Below are 25,427 nucleotides of genomic sequence, written 5' to 3' on the forward strand. Positions count from 1 at the left end.
GAATTTCATCAAAAGTTGATATGTTTTGTGAAATTTCTCTTTTGAAATCACAAATATATTCTTATGATTTGGAGATTTTCTTATGAAAAGTAGAAATTTTAGATTTGAATTTCTAAGACTGGGTTATGTGAAATGTAATCCTCCACCCTAGGAGTATAGGATCCGGATTCGGAGCAGATGTCTGTTATGAGAGTGTTCTGAGCAGATAAATGACATTATTCATGTGTTTTAAAAGGTAGCCCGAGGCTACCAGCACTTAAACCGCCTAAAATTTTCCTTTACTAACCCATCAATATTTCTTTTTCAATGTGTGTGTAATGCATTTTCACCTTAATTTTCAATACACGTGACGTTACACCATTGGTTGATGACAATATTCTTTTTACTAAGCAATCACTATTCAATGCATGTGGAGTACTAATGTTTTCGTTGAATCACTTTAGTAGGGTTTTTATAACAGGAAATGTTTGTTCTTCTAACGTTGACGTATAACTTCTCTTCTATATTTGCACTTTTATTAAAAAACTCCCTTGGAATTCTAACAACTCCAAGGGAATCTTCCCTTATAAAGTTTGTCATCCACCAAACCTCACTTTATCAAGTTCGTTACTGAGTAAACTTTGGAATGGGATCGACATCATAAATTTCAAATTTTTTGAGATTAATTTATTACTTAACATAGCTTGGAGTGGCTTCTAACCGCATCAATTTGTGGTGTCTAAAAACATGATCTGTACAAGATTATAAAGGAAAAATTTTAAGAATTAAAAAAAATATAATAAATAAATTTCACCCTTTAATTTTAGTTTTAAATTTAGGAGTTCGATATCCATCCATTTTCAACATCTATTATCTAGTTCAAAAAGATTTTTTTTTTTTTTTTCGTTCTTTCTATGTAATCTGAGTTTTTTCATGAAATTTAAAAAACTTTAATTTTTTTTATTATAATAAAATTGCAACAGATAGATCTGCCCGCTAAATCTCTCAATTAAATATTCATAAAAGTGTGGAGGGGTAGTTAGATGATCAGTTAAAATGCATAGGTGCCAATTAAATATTCATAAAAGTGTGGAGAGGTACGGAGAAAATCATAAAAAGCGCATTTCGCACTCTGTTTTCTTTGTTTTTTTGCTTAATATCTTCACCTGTTGGGGAATCCAATCCATTTTTCGCGTATATTTTTCTTTTTAGCCAAATTTAATTTGCTTCCTCTCCTCTCCTTCTTGGATTCTTTATATATATATATATATATATATGAGAGGAGAGGCAATTAAAATCTTCAATCTGTCTGCAGTACTATTTTCTTCTGTTTGAACATTTTTCTTGAATTTATAGATCAAATATATAGAATACACAGCAAGAGAGAAAGATGGGATTGAAGGAATACATTGTGAAATCAAGAGCAATCTTGAGCATGATATTGGTACAGATTATCTTAGCAGGAATGCCATTGCTGTCTCGGGTCATATTGCATAGAGGGAGCTTCATATTGGCTATTTTGACTTACAGACATATTGTGGCAGTTGTGTTTGTAGCCCCATTGGCCTTCTTCATGGAGAGGTACGTATCCTTTGTCATTTAATTCTGCCTTTTATCTATCTATCTAAGGTTTAGGGTTTAGGGTTTAGAGTTTTTATCTAATAATTTTAATTTATTTTATTTTATTTTGTTGGTGTTCTTGATGTTTTAATTTTGCTGGTGTTATGGTTGTATGCAGGGAGATGTTAAAGAAAAGGATTAGTTGGTTGGCCTTAGTGTGGATCTTCATCAACTCCTTAGTTGGGTAAAATCCCTAATCTTTATCTTTTTAATTTCACATTACAGTCATTAATGTCACGTGCGTCAATCTCTCACTCACTCACTCTTCTGTGGAGAGAGATAAAACTCCGATCTTCTGGGATTCAGGAGCCCTATTTTGTTGGGAATTTGGACTTTAGTTAAATAAGCCACGTCACTGAATTCTTCGAGTTTATGAATTAAAAATATTACGAAACCTAGCGGAGGGGTTCTTTCTAAATAGACCTAACTTTTTGGTGGTATCTTGATAATTCGGTTTGTAACGGGCATTAAATGGGTTGGATTTTATCCGAAATCCTAGTGATCCATAATTCGAATTTAATGGGTTCGGGCCCTTAGAGCATATCTGAATAAAATGTATCACGACCTTTTTAGATTTTTTAAAATATCCTTTTCTACTATTTTAGTAAAACATAAATTCTTATTAAATAAAATGATTTAATGGTAAAATATAGTAGTACAGCAATTAACAAACAAATATAAAAGGAAAAGTATTGAATGGTCCAAAGATCCGACCTGAATCAAGTAAATCGATTGGATCAGATCCGAATTAAGTGAAATCACAATTATTTAAATATGATTTATCTAGTAGGATCTGAGTCAGGTTCAAATTCAAATAAAGGAAATTCTGATCTGAATTTTGATATACTTATATCCGAACTGAATCCAACCCATTTTAAGCTTTACATGGGTTGAGGCTATTCGTTAACATGACCGTTGCTGCAATGGTAGGCATTCCCAACAAAAAATTGTCCCTAAGAAAATGCGCATTAATCCCTAAATTCCTAAAGTTCTTTTTTCAAAAGTTGAGTTCAATTATTCAGATATTCTCAATCATCTGTTTTACGTTTTTCAAAAATTGTACATTTGTTTTTAAATTTATCGATATCAACACTTTATAACAGTCCCTAGTCATTGATCACGACAATTCAATACGCATAGTTGAGATAGAAAGTTGACATCGTCAAGATCAATGATTATAAATCATTGATCTTGATGATTATAACATTAATCATTAAGATCAAATATCTAAATCGTGATTAATATTAATTGAAATGGTCAACATATTTTAAAAATGCCGAGATCGAAACTTCATTAATTTTTAGATGATTGATTATAAATCATGATCTCAACGATTTAACATGAACTATTGAGATTGAAGGTTGAAATCGGAAAGGGTATTTTGGAATCTTAAATTACCTTCTTTTTTTTTTTCTCTAAGGAAAAAAACTATACAAGAAAACTTAATTAGCTTCTTAATCTTATTCTTATTCATTATTATATAGATTTAGATCGTCATCCAATATTTTTCTCAAGCTTTTATATGCTACCAATTTCCACCACACAATTTTCCTAATTTAAAATTAATTTATTGTAGAATCCTCATTTTTACTTTTTTTTTTTTTTTTTGATTACGTGATGTCCGAATCCATAGTTATACTAGAAGGGGTGAGGAAATTGGCCAATTAGAACACCATATCTTGACCAAATCCCCAAGTACATACAATACCCCCCCCCAGTCACATATACCACCAGGTAAGTTGGGATAAATCCCTTATAGGTGGCCAATTAGGAGGTTTGAACTCAATACCTCTCTCACTTCGAAGGAAGGCCTTGGCCATTAAACAATTTTAGTATTTGTAATCGTTAAAACTAGTTTCAATCATGTTTCCTGTTCGTTTTTTTTTTTCCTTCCGGTAATATGTCTTCTTAGTTTTGGTTTTTGTTAATTTAGTTTTTCTCAATTCATACAATAAAAATGCAAGAGAAAAAGTCCTGATGACATATTTCCCTTTGCTAAAACAAGACTTTCGAGTATCTCAGTCCACATAATATTTAGAGGAAATTATTAAATACCTCCTCTTTTTATGATGAGAGGGGCATCAAATTGTTTTTTATCATCATTGAAGGTTTTTTCAAAGATTTAGAGAGCTAAATGGACCATATTCCTTCTTTCGATTTTGTCCCATTCTGTTATTCAAAATATATATGTTCATATCCTCTTTCATTATCTCATTCCATGCGGATTTAGAATTTCAAAAACTTAGATATTAACCCAATTAATAGATCGGGGAGCTCTAACTGATATGTACTTGGAACTTCTAAAATATTAGAAGATGAATTTATACTGATGATAAATTACAGGAACCTTAATAAAATTTATATAACAAATCTTAATTGATCTGATAATCATATCTAATTTAATATAATGTGAACAGATCTCATCATAATTTATAATTAATTTAATCCTATATAATTTTCTATAAATATGATTTGATTTATCGTATGACACCTTATTACATTGCTCACACGTCAAATATTCTAATAAAGTCAATACATGTATATTGTGGATGAAATCTTATTTTTATCATTAATTAAAATTTTCCAATATCATCTTCAATTGGTTCCTATCCTTACTTTCTTTCAGCTTGCATGAGACAAGTTGTACTTTTGTGAAATTATTTTCCTTAGAAAAAATATAATACGTCTAAAGAAGAAAGGATGAGTCATGTTTTAGTATGTTTATAATTTGTTGATTAGAATACTTTTTCACATCTTATGATTTCTATATGTATGAAACAGGATAACAATGGCTATGGGGTTGTTCTATTATGGTTTGCGGGACACCACAGCCACGTATGCTGCCAATTTTCTTTCTTTGATTCCAGTGGTCACTTTCACCCTCTCAGTCATAACTAGGTAAGTAAGATAGATAATAATAATTCGGTCTTGTATTTTTCTTTTTATCGGTAATGATAATCGTTGTTAATTCATTCAATCCTAATCTCTAACCTTTGCTTCTTTTACAAAAGCTTCTCCTAGATTTGATTTTGTAAATGATCTTCCTTCTATTGATAAAAAGATATTTATTAGAATTTAAGGAGTCTTCCAAACATCAAAAAATTGTAATTTTTTTTTCTCTATTTTTATAGAGTATTGATAAAATGACTCACCAGGTGGCATGCTCTATTGACTCCATGACATGGACAGGTTCAAAAACCCTAGATATGTATGTCTCAGGATACATTTTTTATGGGGAGTGCAATCGTGTATCCTGAGGCATATAGATCTACCATTCCTAAACTTTTGTCCACGTAATGGAGTCGATTGAGCATGCCACTTGATAGTCATATTATCACAACTGATTTTTATATTATTTTTGCTTGCCTAGCAAAAAATAAAAATAAAAACAAACGAACACAGTCCAAAAAATTAGTTATAAAAATTTTATTAAAAATAATTAGAATAAAATCTTTATTTTTATTTTATTTTATTTTAATATATATTAATAGACAAAATAATAATACTTTTGGATGGATACTCTTACAAGAAAGTGAGAAACATGATTATAGAGAGGGAGGCTAAAGTTCCAATGAAGTCTTGAACACTATACATGCATGGAGTTGGTACCTATATAAAATGCATATTTGGGAATTCATGACTTGTTTATTATTTCAGAATAGAGAAATTAGGACTAAGAAGCAGAGGAGGGAGACTCAAGATTGCAGGATCGTTATTGTGCGTTGGGGGAGCTTTGACTAATGGCTTGTATCATGGAAAAGCTTTCTACATACGGTCATCTCATCATCTTCAAGCAAGCCAAATAATCAATATTGAGATTTCCAACTATGCTTGGATACGTGGCTCTTTCATGCTGGTTGGTTTCTGCTTTTGCTATGCTACATGGTTACTTGTGCAGGTATTTAAACTATTCTATAATATCCAGTAGATAATCTTAAGAGTCCAACCTAGTAAATAATAAAATCCAATTTCTAAAGTGTATTTATTGTACTTTAACCTGTGTGCCATACAAGGCACACGTTAACAAGACCCAAGATAAAATGTCAGCAACAAGAGATTTTTTGCACACAAAAAAAAGTGAATTTTACAGAATTCAAGATTGACAATCGCATGACCTCTGGTATTTTTTATTTTTTTTTATTTTTATAAATTGGGGTTCATACCCATTGATTTTGGAGAACATCCACACACAAAAAAAAAAAAAAAAAACAAGCGATTTTGATACATCAAACCCTAGCAAATGTTGGATCAAAGGTGGCTATAAAGCGAATGCTATAACTTGATATACATATAGTATGAGTCAACATCAGTTGTTGACTTGACTCAAGTCAAATATAGTTTTCGGGTTTTAAAACTGTGTAAGAATGTGAAATGACATAAAAATTTCACATCATTTCACACTGATTGACGTGGATGTGTAGGGAACCATGGATAATTTTCATCGCGCATACTAGTGAAAATCATCTATGATTCTTTGCTCACCTTGACGTCAGAAATGTGTGAAACAAAGTCAAAGTTTAATGTCACTCCAACACATTCATATGAAAGATAGCCTAATCCTCGATCTCTCTCTCCTATCCAGGTTAAGCTGGCAAAAGTTTACCCCTCGAAGTATTGTACAACAGTGCTGACTTGCATTATGGCGTCCTTGCAATCAATGGTGATAGGCTTATCGTTGGATAGAAGTAAGGACTCATGGAGATTAAAATGGGATCTGCAACTACTAACCATCGTTTACTCGGTATGAAAATTCACTGGAAATGCCTTAAATTCTAAAAGTCTATAAATTAGAAATTATTTAAGATGTTATCTAATTAATTATCTATACATATGATGATGCTTACAGGGAGCATTGGCCACTGGTGCAGCATTCTGTTTACTGTTGTGGACCATTGCAAATAAAGGCCCCACATATCCCTCCATGTTCAATCCACTCTCCTTAGTCTTTGTAGCCATCTCTGAAGCTCTCATATTTGGTGAAGCTATCACTGTTGGAAGGTTTGTAATTTAAATGAAATTAACAACTTTACTTGTTAAATCAATTTCTTTTAGGGAATTTTGGGTGTGAGGAAATTTGATGATCTGAAAAATGGACCTACTGAAATGTTGGTTGTAGGACTGTCAATGGATATTGGGTCTGTATCGGATTAGGGTTGATCAAGTCTATCCGTTCCTTATAATGTGAAAACTTTTATTTACATACCATGTTTTACACGTAACACATCACTTCATTGAATTACACACAACACTTCATATAATATTGAGGATATGCCATTTGGAAACCCTAAATCCTAGATGAGGAAAATTTTAAGGGTATGTTTGGTTGCATATGAAAAATGATGGAAAATCTTTTGTCTAATTGGAATTTTTTCATGAAAAATCATTTTCCACACTCATTCAAAATTTTATAAAATGCTGAATTTCATTTTTCCATCCAACCCCATGAAAAAATGAAATCCATCATAAAATTTCCTTCTCCCTCCCCAATCTCCACCTCTACCACCATTGATGCCCTTATCCTTCGTCTTCACTACTCTTGCTATGTTGTTGTCACAACGTCGTCAGTCATCGACGCCTCTCTCTCTCTCTCTCTAGATTTTTCCACTTTATTTTTCTAGATGAAATCAAAAATCAAAAATTCAATTTTCCATCGTACTCATTTTCCATCATCATTTTCCATGGACTTCAAAATGGAGTAAAATAGAAAGGAGAATTTCATAAACAAGTTCTTTGGAGAAGGATTAGTGACTTTAGTGTGTTGTAAGTAAAAGTCAATGTGGAAGTATTAGTTCTTGTTTTTGTTTTTTTTTTTTCAAAAGCATTGTTTGTGTGATGCCCCTTTACTTGGTTGCTTAATAGCTAGCTCACCTCATGATACTATACAATACTTAAATTGGTTGAAGTTTTAAGTTTATGAAATGTTTGATGATCAATTTTGGGTGAAATTGCAGCATATTAGGCATGGTTATGATCATCATGGGATTGTACACCTTCCTATGGGGAAAGAGAAATGAATCGGCAACACCAAACTTGCCTCTACACAAGGGAAGTATCCAAGTTAAGGACATTGAAGTTCATAGTTAAAATGCCCAAGGATGGAGATGTCAACTTCGTTTCTGGCTACATTTTTCATTTTCTTTACAAGTAACAACCATCTAAAAAATGTGACAAATTGTAGTGCCTTTCTAAACAGTTTGGGGAATTTGTTTTAACTAAGTATAATATAATACATTGGAGTAGACTTCATTTTAACATAAATGTAAGTCCCAAGTTTCTTTCTAATAATATGTTTTCTTTTTTTCCTACAAAGAAATTACTCTATATATAATTAATTGTGGTAATAATTAATATATGTCTAACATGTCGATATCTTCAAGTCCATGATTCGCCTTTAAGAAATCTTGATGAACAAAAGGAAAAAAGAATCTTCACTTTATTCATTATTTCTATTTTGATACATGTGGCGTAAGCATCACAAATGTGCTTTAATTATGTAATGTTGACGTTTAACGTTTCTTGTAATTTTTTTTTTTTTTGGAGCTTTCATTTGAAGCACTTTTTTCATGCAGAAACTAATCTTCCATAAATTGCTTTTATTTGTTGTTGTTTTGTCTACTCTCCATCTTACTCTATAAGAGAGAGGGTTCGGAAGAAAGAAATTAAAACCTACCTTTAATCTGTAGTACTCTATTAATTTAATTCTTCTGTTCGATCAAATATTAGTTCTGGAATCTATAGATCAAAATATACAAATTAAGAGAGAGAAATAAAAAATGGGATTGAAAGAATATCTTTTGAAATCAAGAGCACTGTTGAGCATGATAGTAGTACAGGTGTTCATGGCAGGAATGCCATTACTTTCTATTGTAATACTAAAGGAAGGGAGCTTCACATTTGCTCTCATGACTTACCGTCATATTGTGGCGGCTGTATGTGTAGCGCCCTTTGCCTTCTTCATGGAGAGGTATATGTTGTATCATTTACTTGTTAGTGTTTTATATAATTAATTCGATCGATATTTGTTTTAGTATAGATTTTTTGTTCTTGATGTTTGGTTGGATGCAGAGAGGTTGTAAGAAGGAGAAGAATTAGTTGGTTGGCCTTAATGTGGATCTTCATCAACGCCTTAGTTGGGTAAAATCCTTATTTTCAATCTTTTAAGCTTTAATTTCGCATTAAAATCATTAATGACCATCTCTCTCTCTCTCTCTTCTGTTCTTCTGTGGAGAGAGAAAACTCCTATTTTGTTTTCAGCGTCTGTAGTACGTCTTCCCTGTAGACTGTAGTGCCTTGTAATTAGTAGAGATTGAAATCTTGAAGACAAAATCAGACAAATCCGCCTTGAATGGATTATGGGGTAGATCAGATTTGAATTTTTTATTTTTGAAAAAAAAAAAAATCTTTTGAGTCCGATGAAGGCTTTGAAGATGGACGATTCGTGACTGTCTTTCAATCGTCTAATATCATTATAGGTAGGGTACTGCAGGGAAAACTCACTGTAGAGGATCCAATGCTTTTTTATTCACAGTCCAACTGCCATCTGACATGTGGCACAAATGACATCAGTAATGATAGAGGAAATTTCTCTATCGTACCCGCTGTGAAAAACGGAAATTTCCTAATCGGCTCAACTTGTGGGAATCAAAAACATGAACCCATGCCATGGTGTAACGGCCAAATCCTCTGTCACCTAGAGTTAGGTGTAAGCTCGCCCCGGAGCTACCCGGGAGCACTCATGTAACAGTATGTAAGGCTCGTTATGAAGCCATGTCAGCCCCCGTACCAGGGCATATCTGTTAGCTTAGGGTACGTGTCAGCCCCGTGCCAGGGCACACTTGTTAGCTTAGTGGCATTTTCGTAATAAGGGAGTATGACCGGCCTCTACTTTTGATGTTTCCTTCTGGAAATCTAGTAAAGACTTAGCATACACTTTGTAGGAAGGGTGTCAGTGCTGTCCCAATCCCCGGCCTACACCCACGTTGTTGAAGCCCTTGAAGCCCAGCTCCGTGGAGGTCCCGCGTGTCATAGGATCATCAATTGCTTGTAACGCATCTATTTGCTTTTATACCGCGTTACACCGTGTAATCAATATTATATCAACAAAGTTGCCTTCGGGCTTTATCTCGTGTTGCCTCGTTTACTTGTTTGCTAGCTACGTGTGTGTGGTGTACGATCATTTTACAGGCTTGCAAGTGGATTTGACCCCCTTGCGCCGCACGACCCCGCTTCGAAAGAATAGGGCCGTGACAGTTGGTATCAGAGCAGCAGTTGTTTGAGCAAGGTTGGTATTCCCCCTAGCTATTCCCCCGAGATTCCATTCAGTTCACGCGAACAATGGCAAGAGGAACTACTAGTACCGCGGACCAACCCGCTCCAAACACACCACCACCACGTACAAACAAGGAACGCATCGAGGTATTGGAGGAAAGGATAGGTATGCTATCCGGTATTGTTGATGGTATTGCGCATTTAGATGATCGCCAGAGCACGCTGGAGGAAGGATCCGAGACATTCAGAGCTAGAGTAACAGCCCTCGAGGAAGATACCCGAGACAGTCTAGCCGTCTTACAGGAACAGGTTACAGAGCTCACTACAAAAGTAGGTCTCCTAGTTCGCGCCGTCGGTAACGAACGGCCTACCAACAGTGAAGCTTCTCCCTCGCGCTTGCGAGTACCCGAGCCACGTACCTTCAATGGTGTTCGCGATGCGAAAGAGCTCGAGAATTTCCTGTTCGACATGGAGCAGTACTTCCGTGCAGCTCGTCCGGATTCCGAAGAGGTAAAAGTAACAACTGCTTCTATGTATCTTGCAGGTGACGCCAAGCTATGGTGGCGGACAAAGTACACCAAGATGGAAAGTGGCCAATGTTCCATCGATACATGGGAGGACCTCAAGAAAGAATTGAAGCACCAGTTCTTACCAGAGAACGTGGAGTTCATTGCCCGCAGAAAGTTGAGGCAACTCCAACATACAGGTACAGTTCACGAGTACGTCAAGCAGTTTTCCGCCTTGATGCTTGATATCCGTGACATGTCAGAGAAAGACAAGCTGTTCTCATTCCAAGAAGGACTCAAGCCTTGGGTTCAGACAGAACTCCAACGGCAACGTGTGGAAGATCTCGCGTCTGCAATTGCAGCAGCCGAGCGGTTGACTGATTATACTCCCGCGGGAGGGAGCCAACAGTATGTACATCCTCAATCGAAGGGTTACTACCAGCAACCTGAGTACACAAAGAAGTCTTCGAATGGCAAGAATGGAAGGCATAGAAAGAGTTCCAGTCCGGGATCATCACGGAACTCCTCGCCTTCACAGAGCAGAAGTACCTCGCCAGTCAAGCGTCGTCACAAGCATGGATGTGTTTTGTGTGGTGGGCCTCACAAGACAGTCAAGTGCCCACAGCGAGCCAAACTGACTGCACTATTAGCTTCCCAGAGTGACCCTAGTCACGAGAGTACGAGTGGGCGAGATCATGAAGATTCTCCTCACATGGGAGCCTTGCATCTTTTGAATGCAATGAAACAGACATCTGAGACTCAGAATAGCCGGAAACGGAAGGGTCTAATGTATGTCGATATTGAAGTTGGTGGGAAGACCACCCAGGCAATGGTTGATACAGGAGCTACTCACAGCTTTATTACCCCTGCAGAGGCGAAGCGTCTCAATATCCGGCTCGATAAGGGTTCAAGCCGTATGAAAGCTGTAAACTCCCAAGCCACTCCTATCCAAGGTTCGGCCAAGTCAGTGTCCGTCAAGATAGGTACATGGAAGGGTAAGCTTGATTTACTCGCAGTTTCGCTCGATGAGTTCAGAGTTGTCATTGGGATGGATTTCATGCGACAGAACAGGGTTGTACCAATGCCATTCGCCAACACCTTGGGCATGCTAGGTGAATGTCCAAGCTTTGTTCCCGTCTCCACAGGCAAGGAAGAGGGAAAGTTAATTTCAGCCATTCAGGTGAAGAAAGGGTTGAAGAAAGGTAAGCAACCGTACCTTGCTTCCTTGAGAGTTGAAGCCGAAGAAAAGGACCATAGTTCAACTCCCACACAAGCCACACAGGTTTTAGCAGAAATTGATGATGAGATAGCGAATTTGCTTCCGAAGACACTACAGCCACGTAGGTCGAATGATCATCAGAATGAATTGCTACCTGTTGCCACACCTCTTATAGAGAGGCCTTACAGGATGAATCATCCAAGACTAGCTGAGTTGAGCAAGCAGCAGTATGGGTCTTCGAGACGTTGTATCGATTATCGAGCAGTGAAGAAGATCACCATCAAGAACAAGTATCCTATCCAGCAGAGTGCCGACTTGTTTGATAAGCTTGGAACAGCCAAGTGTTTTTCAGAGTTAGGTCAGAGATCAGGTTACTGTAAGATTCAAGTTGCAGAAGAAGCCCCTCAGCCACTTAGTCAGAGTGTCAGCAAGAATTGTGATGTACCTCAGAGTGTTGTCAGCGTCAGAGATTCAAGAGTCACAGGAAAGTTATGGAACGGACCGTGCAGACTACTTAGATTCCAGCTTGATTTTCCGAGCAGTGTACATCCTCAATCAGCTTGGCCAACGGAGAGATTCAGTTCTGCGTTGGAGTATTTTAGGCATCTTGCCGATGCCGATCATCCGAATTGGGCGAATTTGTTCAATTCCAACACTCAGAAGAGTGCATGGATGACAGAATTTGAAGCTACACAGGAGAGTGCAGAGAACCTACAACCTTTCAAGCAGCAGATTGAAGAGTTTGCCAGGTCAATGCGACGAGGACGTCTGCAGAATAGGTGGGGGAGACTGTAACGGCCAAATCCTCTGTCACCTAGAGTTAGGTGTAAGCTCGCCCCGGAGCTACCCGGGAGCACTCATGTAACAGTATGTAAGGCTCGTTATGAAGCCATGTCAGCCCCCGTACCAGGGCATATCTGTTAGCTTAGGGTACGTGTCAGCCCCGTGCCAGGGCACACTTGTTAGCTTAGTGGCATTTTCGTAATAAGGGAGTATGACCGGCCTCTACTTTTGATGTTTCCTTCTGGAAATCTAGTAAAGACTTAGCATACACTTTGTAGGAAGGGTGTCAGTGCTGTCCCAATCCCCGGCCTACACCCACGTTGTTGAAGCCCTTGAAGCCCAGCTCCGTGGAGGTCCCGCGTGTCATAGGATCATCAATTGCTTGTAACGCATCTATTTGCTTTTATACCGCGTTACACCGTGTAATCAATATTATATCAACAAAGTTGCCTTCGGGCTTTATCTCGTGTTGCCTCGTTTACTTGTTTGCTAGCTACGTGTGTGTGGTGTACGATCATTTTACAGGCTTGCAAGTGGATTTGACCCCCTTGCGCCGCACGACCCCGCTTCGGAAGAATAGGGCCGTGACACATGGGCTGTAGCAGACGAAATTCCATGAATTTAAAATAAAAAAAAAAAAAAAAACTTTATTTTTCTCCGTTGAATTTTAAATTTAAGTTTGAATACTCGATAGCCATCCATTTTTAATTCTTTGGATAAATTCAAAAAACAATTTTTTACCTAGATAGTTGTGGTGTTAGATCGACAATGTGACAGTCCACGGGTTCCCCAACCCATTTTCAATAGTTGAAATCAATAATTCAGAACTTGAATCACTAATTTCGATCATTTAACGTATGAAGAATTGAGATTGAAGGTTGAAATCATCAAGATCAAGGATTATTATAGATTATTATAAATCTTCGATCTCAATGATGTAAAACATGAATCATCGAGATCAAAGCTCTAAATCATCAATTCAAATTGTCAAGATCATGAATTATTTATAGTCATCAACATTTTTTTTTTTTTTGGCTAAGCTAATCATTGACATTTCAAAATCATCGAGATTGGCACTTTAACTGTTGAGATATAAATTACAATCTCGACAATTTAACATGAACAATTGAGATTGAAGGTTGACATCATCAAGATCAAGGATTATAAATCATCAATCTCAATTATTTTAACATAAACTATATTAAGATTCTTGATCTAAATCATCTAGATCAAGAATTCAAATTGTCGAGATTTATCAACAATTAAAAAGCAATCATCTCTCTACCATTTAAAGCGTTTGGCTCAAATTTAGTTTTTCATCTCCTATTGAGGGATGTCCCTAGGTTTTCAACCCGATGAAATGGCCAACACATGCATATTGGAGATGAGTTTAATTAATTTTGATAGTTTTTAGTATTTTAGGATGATTGACAAGAAATCTCATTTTTCAGATGAATAATTTTGTTGGTAAAAAAAAAAATTACATTTTAAAAAAGGGTAATGTGGCTCTTATTTTATCACTAATTAAATCTTCCAATATCAACTTCAATTGAGCTCAACCTTACTCTTCTTTCAACAGCTTATTACTCTTCCATGAATTCAAAATTATTTTCCTTTAGATAAAAGAAGAAAGGATAAATCGGATCTTAGTATATCCATAATTAGAATACCTTTTCACATCTTATGATTTTTTATTTGTACGAAACAGGGTAACAATGGCTATGGGGTTGTTCTATTACGGTTTGAGAGACACCACAGCCACGTATGCTGCCAATTTCCTTAATTTGATTCCAATTATCACTTTTGTCCTGTCCATGGTTATGAGGTAAATAAGAGATTTTTAATGATAATAATAATAATATTAATAAGTCGTAATCTCGAGGAATTGGCTCAATGGCAATTTCGGACCTATAAATAGTTAATGCCCGTAGTTTGTCAGTTCGATACTCAATATGAGCATTAATTTCTCATAGTGTGTGTGATGTGCAGACGTTACATGTGTCTCGGGATTAGCCCTTAGACAAGATCATTAGTCCGATTATTAAAATAATAATGATAATCATTAGTTCATTCAATCCTTTTCACCATGATTTCAAATCTACTTGGACTTTGTCCAAATTTGCTAAGAAATTAAAATTAAATTAAATATTTTCTCAATTTTGCTTCAAGGTTATTATCACCCAAAATTAAATTTTGCTCAAATACTTTTAAATTATATCTTACTACCCTATATTTCGTTAAATACTTTTAAATTATATCTTTCGACCCTATATTTGAATTGTTAGGATAACTCCGTAAAATGTGATGGACCATATCTGCACCTTGATGTGCATGTGGAGTTCAAGTTTATAGACTGTACGTGTAAAGACTTGCCCATTTTGTAGACCCACCCTTACAAAATATCATTAATTCCATTCTTACATGTTTTTTAATCTAATAAAAGTTCAATTTGCATTTAAAAATCGGACTTAATGTCAGTTTTCTTGCTATATCACTCATTTATGATTATAAATAAAGGTAATTTCTGACAAATCTAAATATATTTTAAAGTTCTTAGGTAACATTAACTGATCCAACCAAATTGAACAAGGGTTCCACCGTGGTGGTTCGACCAATTTGACATATTTGGTTTTTAAAATGTGATAAGGTCCCTTCATGTAAGCTTTTACATTGATGGTAATCTTGAAATTTATGCTTAACATGATGATTGCCATAAAAAATAAAAATAAAACTCAATCTGTTCTAATATTATTAAGTAATATCTATACAAATTAGAGTTGTGTGAATCATTAATACGAATGAATAATCTAGATTTTTCAACTTCAAGTAAAATATTAATTAGATTGGAAATGTTAAAAATGAATTGATATTTGTGTGCGTGACCTCCAATGCAATGCAACCTTAGGTGGTGCCATTCAATATAAAAAGAGTATGATAACACTAGTATATACCGGCAATTTATTGTACAGTCACATCATCCAATAGTCATTTGGTCACAGAATCTAAATTGTATGAACCTATGGTGGAAGATTGAAACCTTCCTCTCACACTTCAACACATGCCATACAAGACATATGATTGTAGAGAGATACTAACGAATCCAATGAAGTCTTGAACATTATGCATAATATGGAGTTTATTGTTATAAAATGCAATTTTGGGAATTCTTGACTTGTTTTATTCAGAATAGAGAAATTAGGATTAAGAAGCAAAGGAGGCAGAGTGAAGATAGTAGGAACGTTATTGTGTGTGGGGGGAGCTTTGACTTACGGCCTCTATCATGGAAAAGCTTTCTACATAAGGCCATCTCATCATGCTCACACACACCAAACCGCTGAGAATACTGAGCATGCTTGGGTACGTGGCTCTTTCATGCTGATGGGTAGCTGCTTTAGCTACGCTACATGGTTTTTAGTGCAGGTATGCAAAATATTCGATTTATTCTATAGTTAACACTCATTGGCTAATCTTAAGAATCCAATCTAGAGTTGATTATAGAGATATAATGTCACTAAGAGATTTTTTTTTCTTACAAAAAATTCAATAAGGAATTTCATAAAATCTTAGATCAACCAATTGGAGGACTCTTAATGTGAATATTTTGATAAATTGGGGATGCTCACACTAAGTGAGGGCTCATGTGATTGGTCAATTCAATAAGAAATTTCACAGAATCTTGGAACAATTAATTATAAGACCCTTAATGTGGATATTTTGGTAAGTTGGAGGTGTCCACAATACATGTGGGCTCATGTGATTAGTTAATTCAAGATTGACTTTTCTTTGAGAAAAAAATTTCTAATCAGCAAATTAAACCATAATAAAATATTCAATTCCATTGATATATGGTTGAGAACACATGCACACACGCATATGGAATTATAGATGGAGTTGAGTGTAATTTTGATAGTTTTTAGGATGATTGACAACTCTTAATGAGACCGTCCAAAAACAAAAGAAGTGATTTTGATATTTCAAATCCTAACAAATGTTGGATCAAAGTTTGCAGTAAAGCAAATGCACACTCAATTGACTCCCTCACGTGACAAATTTGGGAACCATGGATTTGAATGTCTCAGGATACACAATTGCAGTGTTCCATAAAAAAATGTATCCTGATACGTACAGATCTACAGTTCCTGAATTTGTCCACGTCAAGGAGTCAATTGAGTATGCCACCCAGCGAGTCATATTATCATGACTGTTTTGATATATATATCGCATGGCTTGTATGAGTCAACAACAGTTGTTGACTCGACTCAACTCAATGGACAGCCGAATTGATTTTCGGGTTTCAAACCATGTGTAAGAAGATGAAATATAGCCTAATCTCTCTCTCTCTCTCCTCTCCTTTCCTCTCCTCTCCTATTCAGGTTAAGCTTGCAAAAGTTTACCCCTCAAAGTATTGTACAACAGTGCTAACTTGCATTATGGCGTCCTTGCAATCAGTGGTGATAGGCTTATTATTAGACAGAAGTAAGGTTTCATGGAGATTAAAATGGGATTTGCAACTTCTAACCATTGTTTACTCGGTATGAAAATTCGATGGAAATGATTTAAATTCTAAAAATCTATAAATTAGATAGATTGATAAGAAATTATTTAATATATAATTAATGTAAGATGATATCTAATTAATTATCTACACAAATGATGATGCTTTCAGGGAGCATTGGCCACTGGTGCATCATTTTGTTTAATGATGTGGACCATTGCAAAGAAAGGTCCCACATATCCCTCCATGTTCAATCCGCTCTCCTTAATCTTTGTAGCCATCTCTGAAGCTCTCCTATTTGGTGACGCCATCACTGTTGGAAGGTTTCTATTTCAAATAACATTGATAACTTTCTTTCTTAAATTAATTTCTTTAATTTGAAAAAAAAATTAGTGTGAGAAAACTTCTTGTTATAAAAAATGGATTTTAAATGTTATGTCCCCGATTTAAGATCTAGATTTTCTCAAATACTGAGAGTGGAGTGAAATTTTTTTATCAAAATTAAGATCTTCAAAGTAAAATTACGATATGAATTTCTACTAAATAATTTCGATAGAATTTCCTCTAAAAATTTGACTTATGAAAAAATTTTCACTTGTATAAATATATCTATATAATCAAAATTCATATATCCACTGCATTCCAACAACCATATCATAACGAATATATATTACTTAAAAAAAAACATAATTATAATTACAACCCAAAAGTGTATATAGATTAATTATATAGCTCATATCGATCAACAATTGTCTACGTCATAAACATTAACTCTCACTCTTTAGACATATACATACAAATAAACACAATACACAAAATTCTAATATATACAAATAAATTCAAAATTACACAAAATAATTTCATTAAACTCTAATTTCAATTCACATATAACAAAAATGATATTCATTGTCTTGATTTTGTGATTTTTCTATATAATGTTCTCCATCAGGAATAAGCATCTCGATAACTGAGACATCTGTAATGTTTTGTTGGTAGGATGAATAATAGGGAAGATACTCAATAGTAAATTCACATGTCAAATTAATAATCCTAATATGAATGAATAAACAAGCTAATCTATTATAAATAATGCAGATTTTTAAATAAATAAACAAAATGAATAGTACTCAAAACAAACTAATATTTAATAAAACAATAATACAATATCTTCATCTCATAATAAAATAAAGATAAAGATAAACATATCATAAGAATATCAATCATGGTGGTGTATTTGATAAGAATGACAAGGCACACAACCGATACAAAAGTATCAATCTGTATATCGATGTTCTAGTACTTAATCAGTATGAAACTTACAGTTAGAAATTAATTTTATGGTTGGTCTGACAATTTATCATAATTGATTAACCATGTTTTTCGGCTCAAGTTGACTGTTGATCCCTAACAGAGATCAATCGTTTGACTACTATAAATTGTAATGATCATTAGACATGTCAATTTCATTATACATATAAGGTTGCATGTGTCCTCAATCAGTCTAGTCATTTACAAATTATCTTTATAGTACAATTTGTTGTTTTTCAATAAAAATAAGATAGAAAATTTTCGAATAGTATGTATAATGATATTCTCAAATGATATCTCATACTATCGGAGAGAATATCAAAAACCCCTATTATTTTAAATTAATTAGTTGCTTCCAAAAAAAGTTAGCGATTAATCGTATAGGCATTTATTACCCCTTTAGTGGATAATAAAAATATTATTATATTTCTCAAAATTTATTTTAAATAAATTAAAATAAATTTGCAGGTGTGATGACATTCCCAAATATTCTAGAATTATAAACATACAATAATATATCAAAATCAGTAAACATGCAGAACCACTGTCCCACGGTTATCATCCTAATTGGATCACATGTTTTATTACACAATGTTTAAAAGCACTCTAAATCTGAAAATTCCTCAACACAAGCACATACGACCGAGAATCCCATTCTCGATTTCAACCAATCGAAATCTCATTCTCGATTCTAAACAATTAAGACTTTCATAATCAATTTTATTTTAAACTTAAACATTTCATCATTTTTTTAGATTACTACCCAATGAAAATACATTTTCAAAACAAAATATTTTAACCGTTTTTTTTTAAATAAACACTCTCCGAAAATTATTATGAAAATCAATTTTTAAACAAATTGATTTCTGGTTACACTCACCCAAATTCATTTATTTTTATTCTACAACTTTAAAATATCAGAGAAACACATATAAAATGAATTATTATACAATTCGATACATGAATTTTAACTTTAAATCAATAATAAATTTGAAACTAACTATCAAAATTACAAATTTCATTGAGACTATATTACAAATTTGAAATTATAAGTTGCTACCTTTATAGTTAGGTTTTACAATTCCTACAGTATACAAAGAATTTTTCTAGTTAATTTTCTCGATGATTCGATCAAATAATCTGATTACTAAGTAAATTTTGACGTCGTGGATATTTTGTTCTTCAGTGTCGAATCTTAATTCACGTCCAAAACACATTTAAATCTCGATCGAAGATAATGTACACAAACCAACTATCAAAACTCACTCGTCTTTATTTTTGTTTTTCTCTCTCAATATATGAATGAACATCAACTTATATTATAATATATAATAATACAATATAATATATTATATTATATTATAATATATAAAATTAATACACATGGGTATCTAATCTATTAACACTTTATAATTTATAATATATTATAATATAATAATATTTATATTTATATTAATTATACCTTATCTCTTTAACATTTCAATAATTTCAAATCCATCTCTCTTATATAAATAATTATAATAAAATCCAATTTTATAAAATAATTTATTTTAATATTTTAATATTTTAATAATATAAAAAAAGTAAATATTATTATTTTTTTCATATATTTTTCTTTTCTCCGTTATTTTCGTTACATTAGACCAATTCGAACTGTGTTATCAAATTTTCGAAATTTCTCATCGATTTTTCTCTATTGATTCAAATACTCCTTATGCACTAAGTTTTCTTAATAAAATTAATATTTTCATAACTTATCATATTAAATTTGTATTTAAGCGTGCTTACAATTTAAATTATATTTTTCGATGCTTTTAAATTGAAGGGTAACGTCCATTTGACTAAAAGGGCTTCATATAAAATTTTATATTGTATCTACTTTGACTAAATGTTTTAATTCTTTAATCATAATCATAGTAAGATTTCTCAAATTTTATATTTCATTTGTCAAATTCTCCATCTTAAAAATCATTAGTTTAGACTAATAATAACACGATTTATTTTTAATATTTTATTTAAAAATAAATAGGAAAGTAGGTCAATACAGTTGAATTAATTTCTTGATATACATAATAAAATTTTGTGGTGTTATATCAAATGTGACTTGAATGGCTGTCAAAGGATCTGATTTGGACGAGATTGAGTTGATCAAGTCTCATCCGATTCTTATCATGTGAAAAAATTTATTTACACACCATTTTTTTTCATATAATATATCAATTCATGGAATGACAAACAACACTCCAAATAATATTTAAAAAATGCCAAGCATCATTTTCTCTTGAATCTTCTTTTCCTAAGATTTTCTAGAAGACCTTAAAAGAAGAAAACTTCAAGACTAGAAAGAAAGGGGAACCTCTTAGACAAGTTCTTTCGAGAAGAAGGACTAGTGTGTTATAAGTAAAAGATGGTGTGGAAATAAAAGTTTTATTTTATTTCTTTAAAGGCATTGTATACTTGAAGGCCTTACTTGCTAGTTCCCTAATAATACTACCCTACTAAAATACTTCAATTGGTTGAAGTCTAAGTTTAGTGCCAGGCTAATTGCAGCCACCATTTATGCTCACTGCAACCACTTAGTTAATGAATGTTTGACTATAAAATTTGGGTGAAATTGCAGTCTATTGGGCATGGTTATGATCATAGTGGGATTGTATGCTTTTCTATGGGGAAAGAGAAATGACTCGCCATCGCCAAGCGTGCCTCTTCCACCCAATGCATGTACCGAAGATGGGGGAAGTTGAAAATTTGTAGCCAATACCCAGGGCCGTTCTCCTCCAATGTTAGAAATTGTGTTGCCTTTTAGAAAAGTTCAACAAATTTTATTGTAACTTTCTATTTTTATTCTTCTTTTTGATGGGTAAGCTGGACTTGAACCCATGATCTCAAAGTTGCTTTTGAAAAGTGTCAAACCAGCTGAGCTATGAGTCTAAGCCGAATTTTGTTGTAACTTGCAAGTATAATTGATTGTGACTTCATGTAATGGATTTAATAGAAGTTTAGGTCCAGCCTTAAATGAGCATATTTATGGATTATATCCCTTTTGATTTAAGTAGCTTATGCATGTTCAGGCATTCATTTCAACTTACTTAAAGAAAAAGAATATATTAAAAAAAAAATGTATTTAAACCTTTAAAAGAAAAATCAATAATAATCCAAAAAATATATAAAACAAACATCTTGTGTTACTTAGGTAGATCTTGATGAATTATACAAGTTTATTTCTTTGATCTCTTCCTCTGATAGCTCGGATACCACTTCTAGGAATTTCCGTCATACAATTATCTAGCATTCTAATGCACGATCAATAGATAAAGAATATAACCTAGTGTACCTATTTTTATGATTCCATGTCTTCAACTATCTTGTCTGCTATTTGAGATGACTATAGTCTTCCATCCTAGCCTCTTTCCTTTTTAACACCTTGATGCGAAAGTATATACTTCATTAACGTCGGACAAAGACCACAACCCTATTTATAAGCCCTCGTTACCATGCACAATCTTTAAACACATCATACAGAATAGTGATGGATCCTTATCTGACCTGGATCTGATTCGGGTCAAGGGACATCAACACATATCCAACCCATATTTTTATTTGGATCTACTCCAATGGTCCAAACCCGTTGAATTCATATTTGGAACACCCGAATTTCAGATAAAATCTTGCCCATTTTATGCCCTATCAAAATATATTAGAAAGTACATCTAAATGTTAAAATTTAGTATTATAGCATTCTCCATTTGTCAATCTGTCAAAAATCGTTGGAAATTATTGCAGTCCTTGGTGAAATATCTAAGTATGTGAAGAAGATGAGAAATGATAGTTTTAGTATTATATATATATTAGGAATTTTCTAACCTCAACTCACAATTGAGGCTCTCCATCAACATGACAGTTAGGGTTTGAGGAAACATACAGATTACCTCAAGGTTAGTTCCATGCTTTTGATCATATAAGGATTGTATGCCTTTCTCTTGGGACAGCGAAACGAAATGCCAAGCTTGCCTCCAAATCAACGTGCTGAAGTGTAGCAAAGAGAAATGAGTTTGGTTCATGTAGCAAAGGACAGAGATACCCTCATTGTTATCTTCACACATAGCTTCATTTTTTATGTCTTTTAAGTAACACCCATCTCAAATGTCTAACAACAGTTGTTTATAATACACTGTCGATGTAATTTCACTGTTTTACTCCATTTTCCAGACATTAACAAAAATGGATTATACTGTTTAGACAAGGAAAAGTTATAGAGATCAAGAAAATCCAATTAAAATGAAACTAAGACTTGTTTGTAACTCAGATGGCCTAAGAAGCCGGACGCATTGAAGGCCATAATAAGTAACTTGTTATCAGATGAGTTGTTCTGGTGGTACTTCAGCAGCTCGTTCTTCATCCACTGTTTGGATTGGTTTGGTAATGCAAGAATTCGCTTCTTTCCTCTTACCCCACAAAAGAATATAAAGTCCAATAATTACAAGGATTGATCCCAAGACACTGTTCATTCACAATTCCAATGTAAGTAAATGTTAGTATTCAATAATTATTGTTATTTAAAGAGAAGTCGAAGATCCCCACCTTCCAAGATGAAGTTGTTCATGTAAAATTGAGATATCGAAAATGGCTACAATTATCTGAATAAGGGGGCTGAATGCCGCAGTGAAGAGGGGACCCCTTTTCTTCACACACCATGACATCCCAACAAAGCATAATCCTGAACCAACCGTCCCCTGTACCCCCAAACAACATCGAACGAACGATGTTTTAGAACTTTAGTTTGTAATAAACATCGTAACTTGTTGCAATAGAAAGGCATACTTACAGCATATAAGACGGTTAAGATTTCAATTTTCCCTTTTAGAATCCACATAGAAATGTCCCTATGTATGATGAAGCTTAAGATAGACGATTGAATGGCACTAAAGAACGACATGATAGCTGTGCTAGAATACTGACATGGGAATCTCTTGCTTATTCTAGCTTGAATAAGAAACCACGAAGACCAGAAGAGACTGCCCGCAATCAAGGCTATCGAACCAATAGTCCATCTATGAGCCTTCTTATTTGGATTCAATACATTGACCTGATTCGTCATATGGGTTATTGCTCTGGAATGTGATAGATTTGTTAATGGCATTCCTTTGTAAAGAGTCAGTAACATGGCACCGCCGACACAAACTATTGTACCCAACACCTTTGCTCTTCCGGCCTTGCTCTTCATGTCCAAAGTCTCTAACCTGAAGTAGTAGAAATGTTAAGCAACAAAAAGATTAGTTACCGAAAATATTTTAGTTTAAGAATCTAAGGGGCATAATATCTAAACATACCCAAATGGCAAAGCCATTATAAAAGTGATCACAGGTACCATGTTGACAAAGGCGCACGCAAAGGTAGCCGATGTATACTGAATTCCAAGAAGGAAGAAATATTGTGTGAGGGTCGCCCTACAAGAAACCCATACTTCTTTATAACTTATAGATGATAATGAGGATAAATACCATCAATTCTAATGAATCTAATTGAGGAAAAGCTCAGATTTATTTACTGACCCGAGCATTGCACTGAAGAACAGATGACATAAGATTCCTGCAGTGACAGTAGGCCTGCTTTTCCTGCAAACAAAGCATGTGTTATAATTTAATCTTGTGTGACAAGTCGGCATGTTGAGTCACGAGTTTGCTCAATGAGTTTTCCACAATTAGGCATACTAGCTAATAATACATTCTTAAAAATAAATAAAAAAGAATATATGAATTCAAGACAAGAGAATGAACATTAGGAAGAACCTTTCCCAAAAGTAGCTATAGGGGCCAAGAAAATAGCGGAAATCGATGTTCTGTATGTGATGATAACTAAATGATTCATTTCTTCATTAAGTACCTTCTTAAGAAGCAAATTAACGACAGCTAAGGCAAAATCAATGGCTACCATTACAAAAACAGGTTGCCATTCATTCAACCAACTAATCTTAGCCATCTGATTTGGATAGATTTTTTGCTGACCCTTCTCTGTTTTCTCAACTCCTTGGGTTGAACACTGCATTTGTAGGCTTCAACTGATGGGTTGTAGAATAAGTGGGAAGAAAGCAAGATTAAATTCTTTCAAGATCACATCAATACTTTAAGCTATCAAATATCAACTTTGGCTTTTAAAAATATTTTCTCTCTTCTTTTATCCCTCTTTTAACAGATCCTTTCAAATGGGTTGAAGATTAGTGGGAACCAGTTTGCTCAAGTCCCCCCTTGCATCATCACATGATGTCCTCCAACTAGTCCAATCTTGAGATTCGCCACAAGTTTATTTTTTAGTAAAATTGTTAATGTTCTTCGTGACAATCAAGTCTGTTTAGCTATTAATCTGACCATAAATCATAAACATTAGCATCTTTACAGTGGGATGGAGGATAAGGCCCGGCAAACCATCTCTCTCTCTCTCTCTTCTGCATGGGCATCTAATACTTTCCAGAGAAAAATGGGCAACTCCCTTATTTCTACAACGTGGGAAGTGAGGGAGAACAATATGTCAAATCTACAATAGGATTGTAATATTTTAAGATAATGGATGCTCCTGTCCTTCCTTTTTTTTTTTCTTTTTAAATTAATTTCTGTGTTATAGTATAATATCGACGATATATAATTAAACGCATTAAACGTGGGGAACACATGATTCAATTAACCTGCCTCAGATGTATGAGAAAGGCTCTGTTGTTGGTGATGGTCAGAAGATGCTCATTTGAATATCAAATTATAAGCCACTTGTCATAAATATGGTTTAAAGCATGACTTGTAAGAGAATTAGGAACAATATTAGCTTCTGAAGAAAGACTGTCTTGTGTCTTCTTCTTCTTTTTTATAAAAAAAATAAATAAATAAGAAAAAAGAAAATTCAAAGGCTTTAAAGTTACTAAGAAAGCAGTGTAGAATCTGAGTAGGAGTATATATATATATATATATATATATATATATATATATATATATATATATATATATATATATATATATATATATATATGCTTGTTTTAGGAAGAAAAGTTTTTCCACAATTGTTTGGTTGAGGCTTCTCCTCAACACCCAACCATTTTTTAAAGTAAAAAAAAAGAGTAGGAAAAGTATTCCACATATCACTATCTATTGGTTTATTGGATGTCATTGGACTGTAGATTTTTCCTGATGTCCAAATCTTTTTTTTTTCTTTCAGGTCTGGTTAATTGTGATCAAATCTTTATGAACAAGAATCCTGGGCAGGG

General features: G+C 33.9%; 3 protein-coding genes across 5 annotated transcripts; 2 read left to right on the forward strand and 1 right to left on the reverse strand.

Moving 5' to 3' along the window:
• The first annotated feature begins 680 nt into the window (after positions 1–680).
• On the forward strand, positions 681–7,886 carry LOC147408437 (WAT1-related protein At5g64700-like). The gene is made up of 7 exons (XM_086437459.1): positions 681–1,560; positions 1,718–1,783; positions 4,381–4,497; positions 5,257–5,497; positions 6,182–6,340; positions 6,446–6,597; positions 7,551–7,886. The coding sequence occupies exons 1-7, from the start codon at positions 1,370–1,372 to the stop codon at positions 7,681–7,683; spliced, it is 1,059 nt and encodes a 352-aa protein (XP_086293585.1). The 5' UTR covers positions 681–1,369; the 3' UTR covers positions 7,684–7,886.
• A 266-nt stretch (positions 7,887–8,152) lies between these two features.
• On the forward strand, positions 8,153–21,198 carry LOC147408438 (WAT1-related protein At1g43650-like). 2 transcript variants are annotated; one of them, XM_086437460.1, is made up of 7 exons: positions 8,155–8,563; positions 8,665–8,733; positions 14,084–14,200; positions 15,561–15,795; positions 16,749–16,907; positions 17,042–17,193; positions 20,799–21,198. In XM_086437460.1, the coding sequence occupies exons 1-7, from the start codon at positions 8,373–8,375 to the stop codon at positions 20,920–20,922; spliced, it is 1,047 nt and encodes a 348-aa protein (XP_086293586.1). In that variant the 5' UTR covers positions 8,155–8,372; the 3' UTR covers positions 20,923–21,198. The 2 variants fall into 2 exon arrangements, with proteins under 2 accessions (XP_086293587.1, XP_086293586.1); XM_086437461.1 differs by lacking the exon at positions 16,749–16,907 and having other exon boundaries at positions 8,153–8,563.
• A 734-nt stretch (positions 21,199–21,932) lies between these two features.
• LOC147408439 (WAT1-related protein At3g30340-like) lies at positions 21,933–24,040 on the reverse strand. Of its 2 annotated transcripts, XM_086432907.1 has the most exons (6): positions 23,968–24,040; positions 23,731–23,793; positions 23,509–23,625; positions 23,004–23,418; positions 22,760–22,911; positions 21,933–22,678 (listed from the first exon to the last, which is right to left on the reverse strand). In XM_086432907.1, the coding sequence occupies exons 2-6, from the start codon at positions 23,736–23,738 to the stop codon at positions 22,534–22,536; spliced, it is 837 nt and encodes a 278-aa protein (XP_086289033.1). In that variant the 5' UTR covers positions 23,739–23,793; positions 23,968–24,040; the 3' UTR covers positions 21,933–22,533. The 2 variants fall into 2 exon arrangements, with proteins under 2 accessions (XP_086289033.1, XP_086289032.1); XM_086432906.1 differs by lacking the exon at positions 23,968–24,040 and having other exon boundaries at positions 23,731–23,958.
• Between the last annotated feature and the right edge of the window lie 1,387 nt (positions 24,041–25,427).

Source organism: Akebia trifoliata, chromosome 3, assembly GCF_017979445.1.
Source record: "Akebia trifoliata isolate Shusen 1 chromosome 3, ASM1797944v1, whole genome shotgun sequence".
In the NCBI taxonomy this organism is placed as follows: Eukaryota; Viridiplantae; Streptophyta; class Magnoliopsida; order Ranunculales; family Lardizabalaceae; genus Akebia; species Akebia trifoliata.

Coding starts and splice junctions, on each gene's coding strand:
- LOC147408437 (XM_086437459.1), top strand. CDS start 1,370: ATGGGATTGAAGGAATACATTGTGAAATCAAGAGCAATCTTGAGCATG. Junction 4,498..5,256: donor ACCCTCTCAGTCATAACTAG/GTAAGTAAGATA, acceptor TTATTATTTCAG/AATAGAGAAATTAGGACTAA. Junction 6,598..7,550: donor GAAGCTATCACTGTTGGAAG/GTTTGTAATTTA, acceptor GTGAAATTGCAG/CATATTAGGCATGGTTATGA.
- LOC147408438 (XM_086437460.1), top strand. CDS start 8,373: ATGGGATTGAAAGAATATCTTTTGAAATCAAGAGCACTGTTGAGCATG. Junction 15,796..16,748: donor CTACATGGTTTTTAGTGCAG/GTATGCAAAATA, acceptor TCTCCTATTCAG/GTTAAGCTTGCAAAAGTTTA. Junction 17,194..20,798: donor GACGCCATCACTGTTGGAAG/GTTTCTATTTCA, acceptor GTGAAATTGCAG/TCTATTGGGCATGGTTATGA.
- LOC147408439 (XM_086432906.1), bottom strand. CDS start 23,843: ATGCCGACTTGTCACACAAGATTAAATTATAACACATGCTTTGTTTGC. Junction 22,912..23,003: donor TCTTAACCGTCTTATATGCT/GTAAGTATGCCT, acceptor TTGGGGGTACAG/GGGACGGTTGGTTCAGGATT. Junction 22,679..22,759: donor GAACAACTTCATCTTGGAAG/GTGGGGATCTTC, acceptor GTGAATGAACAG/TGTCTTGGGATCAATCCTTG.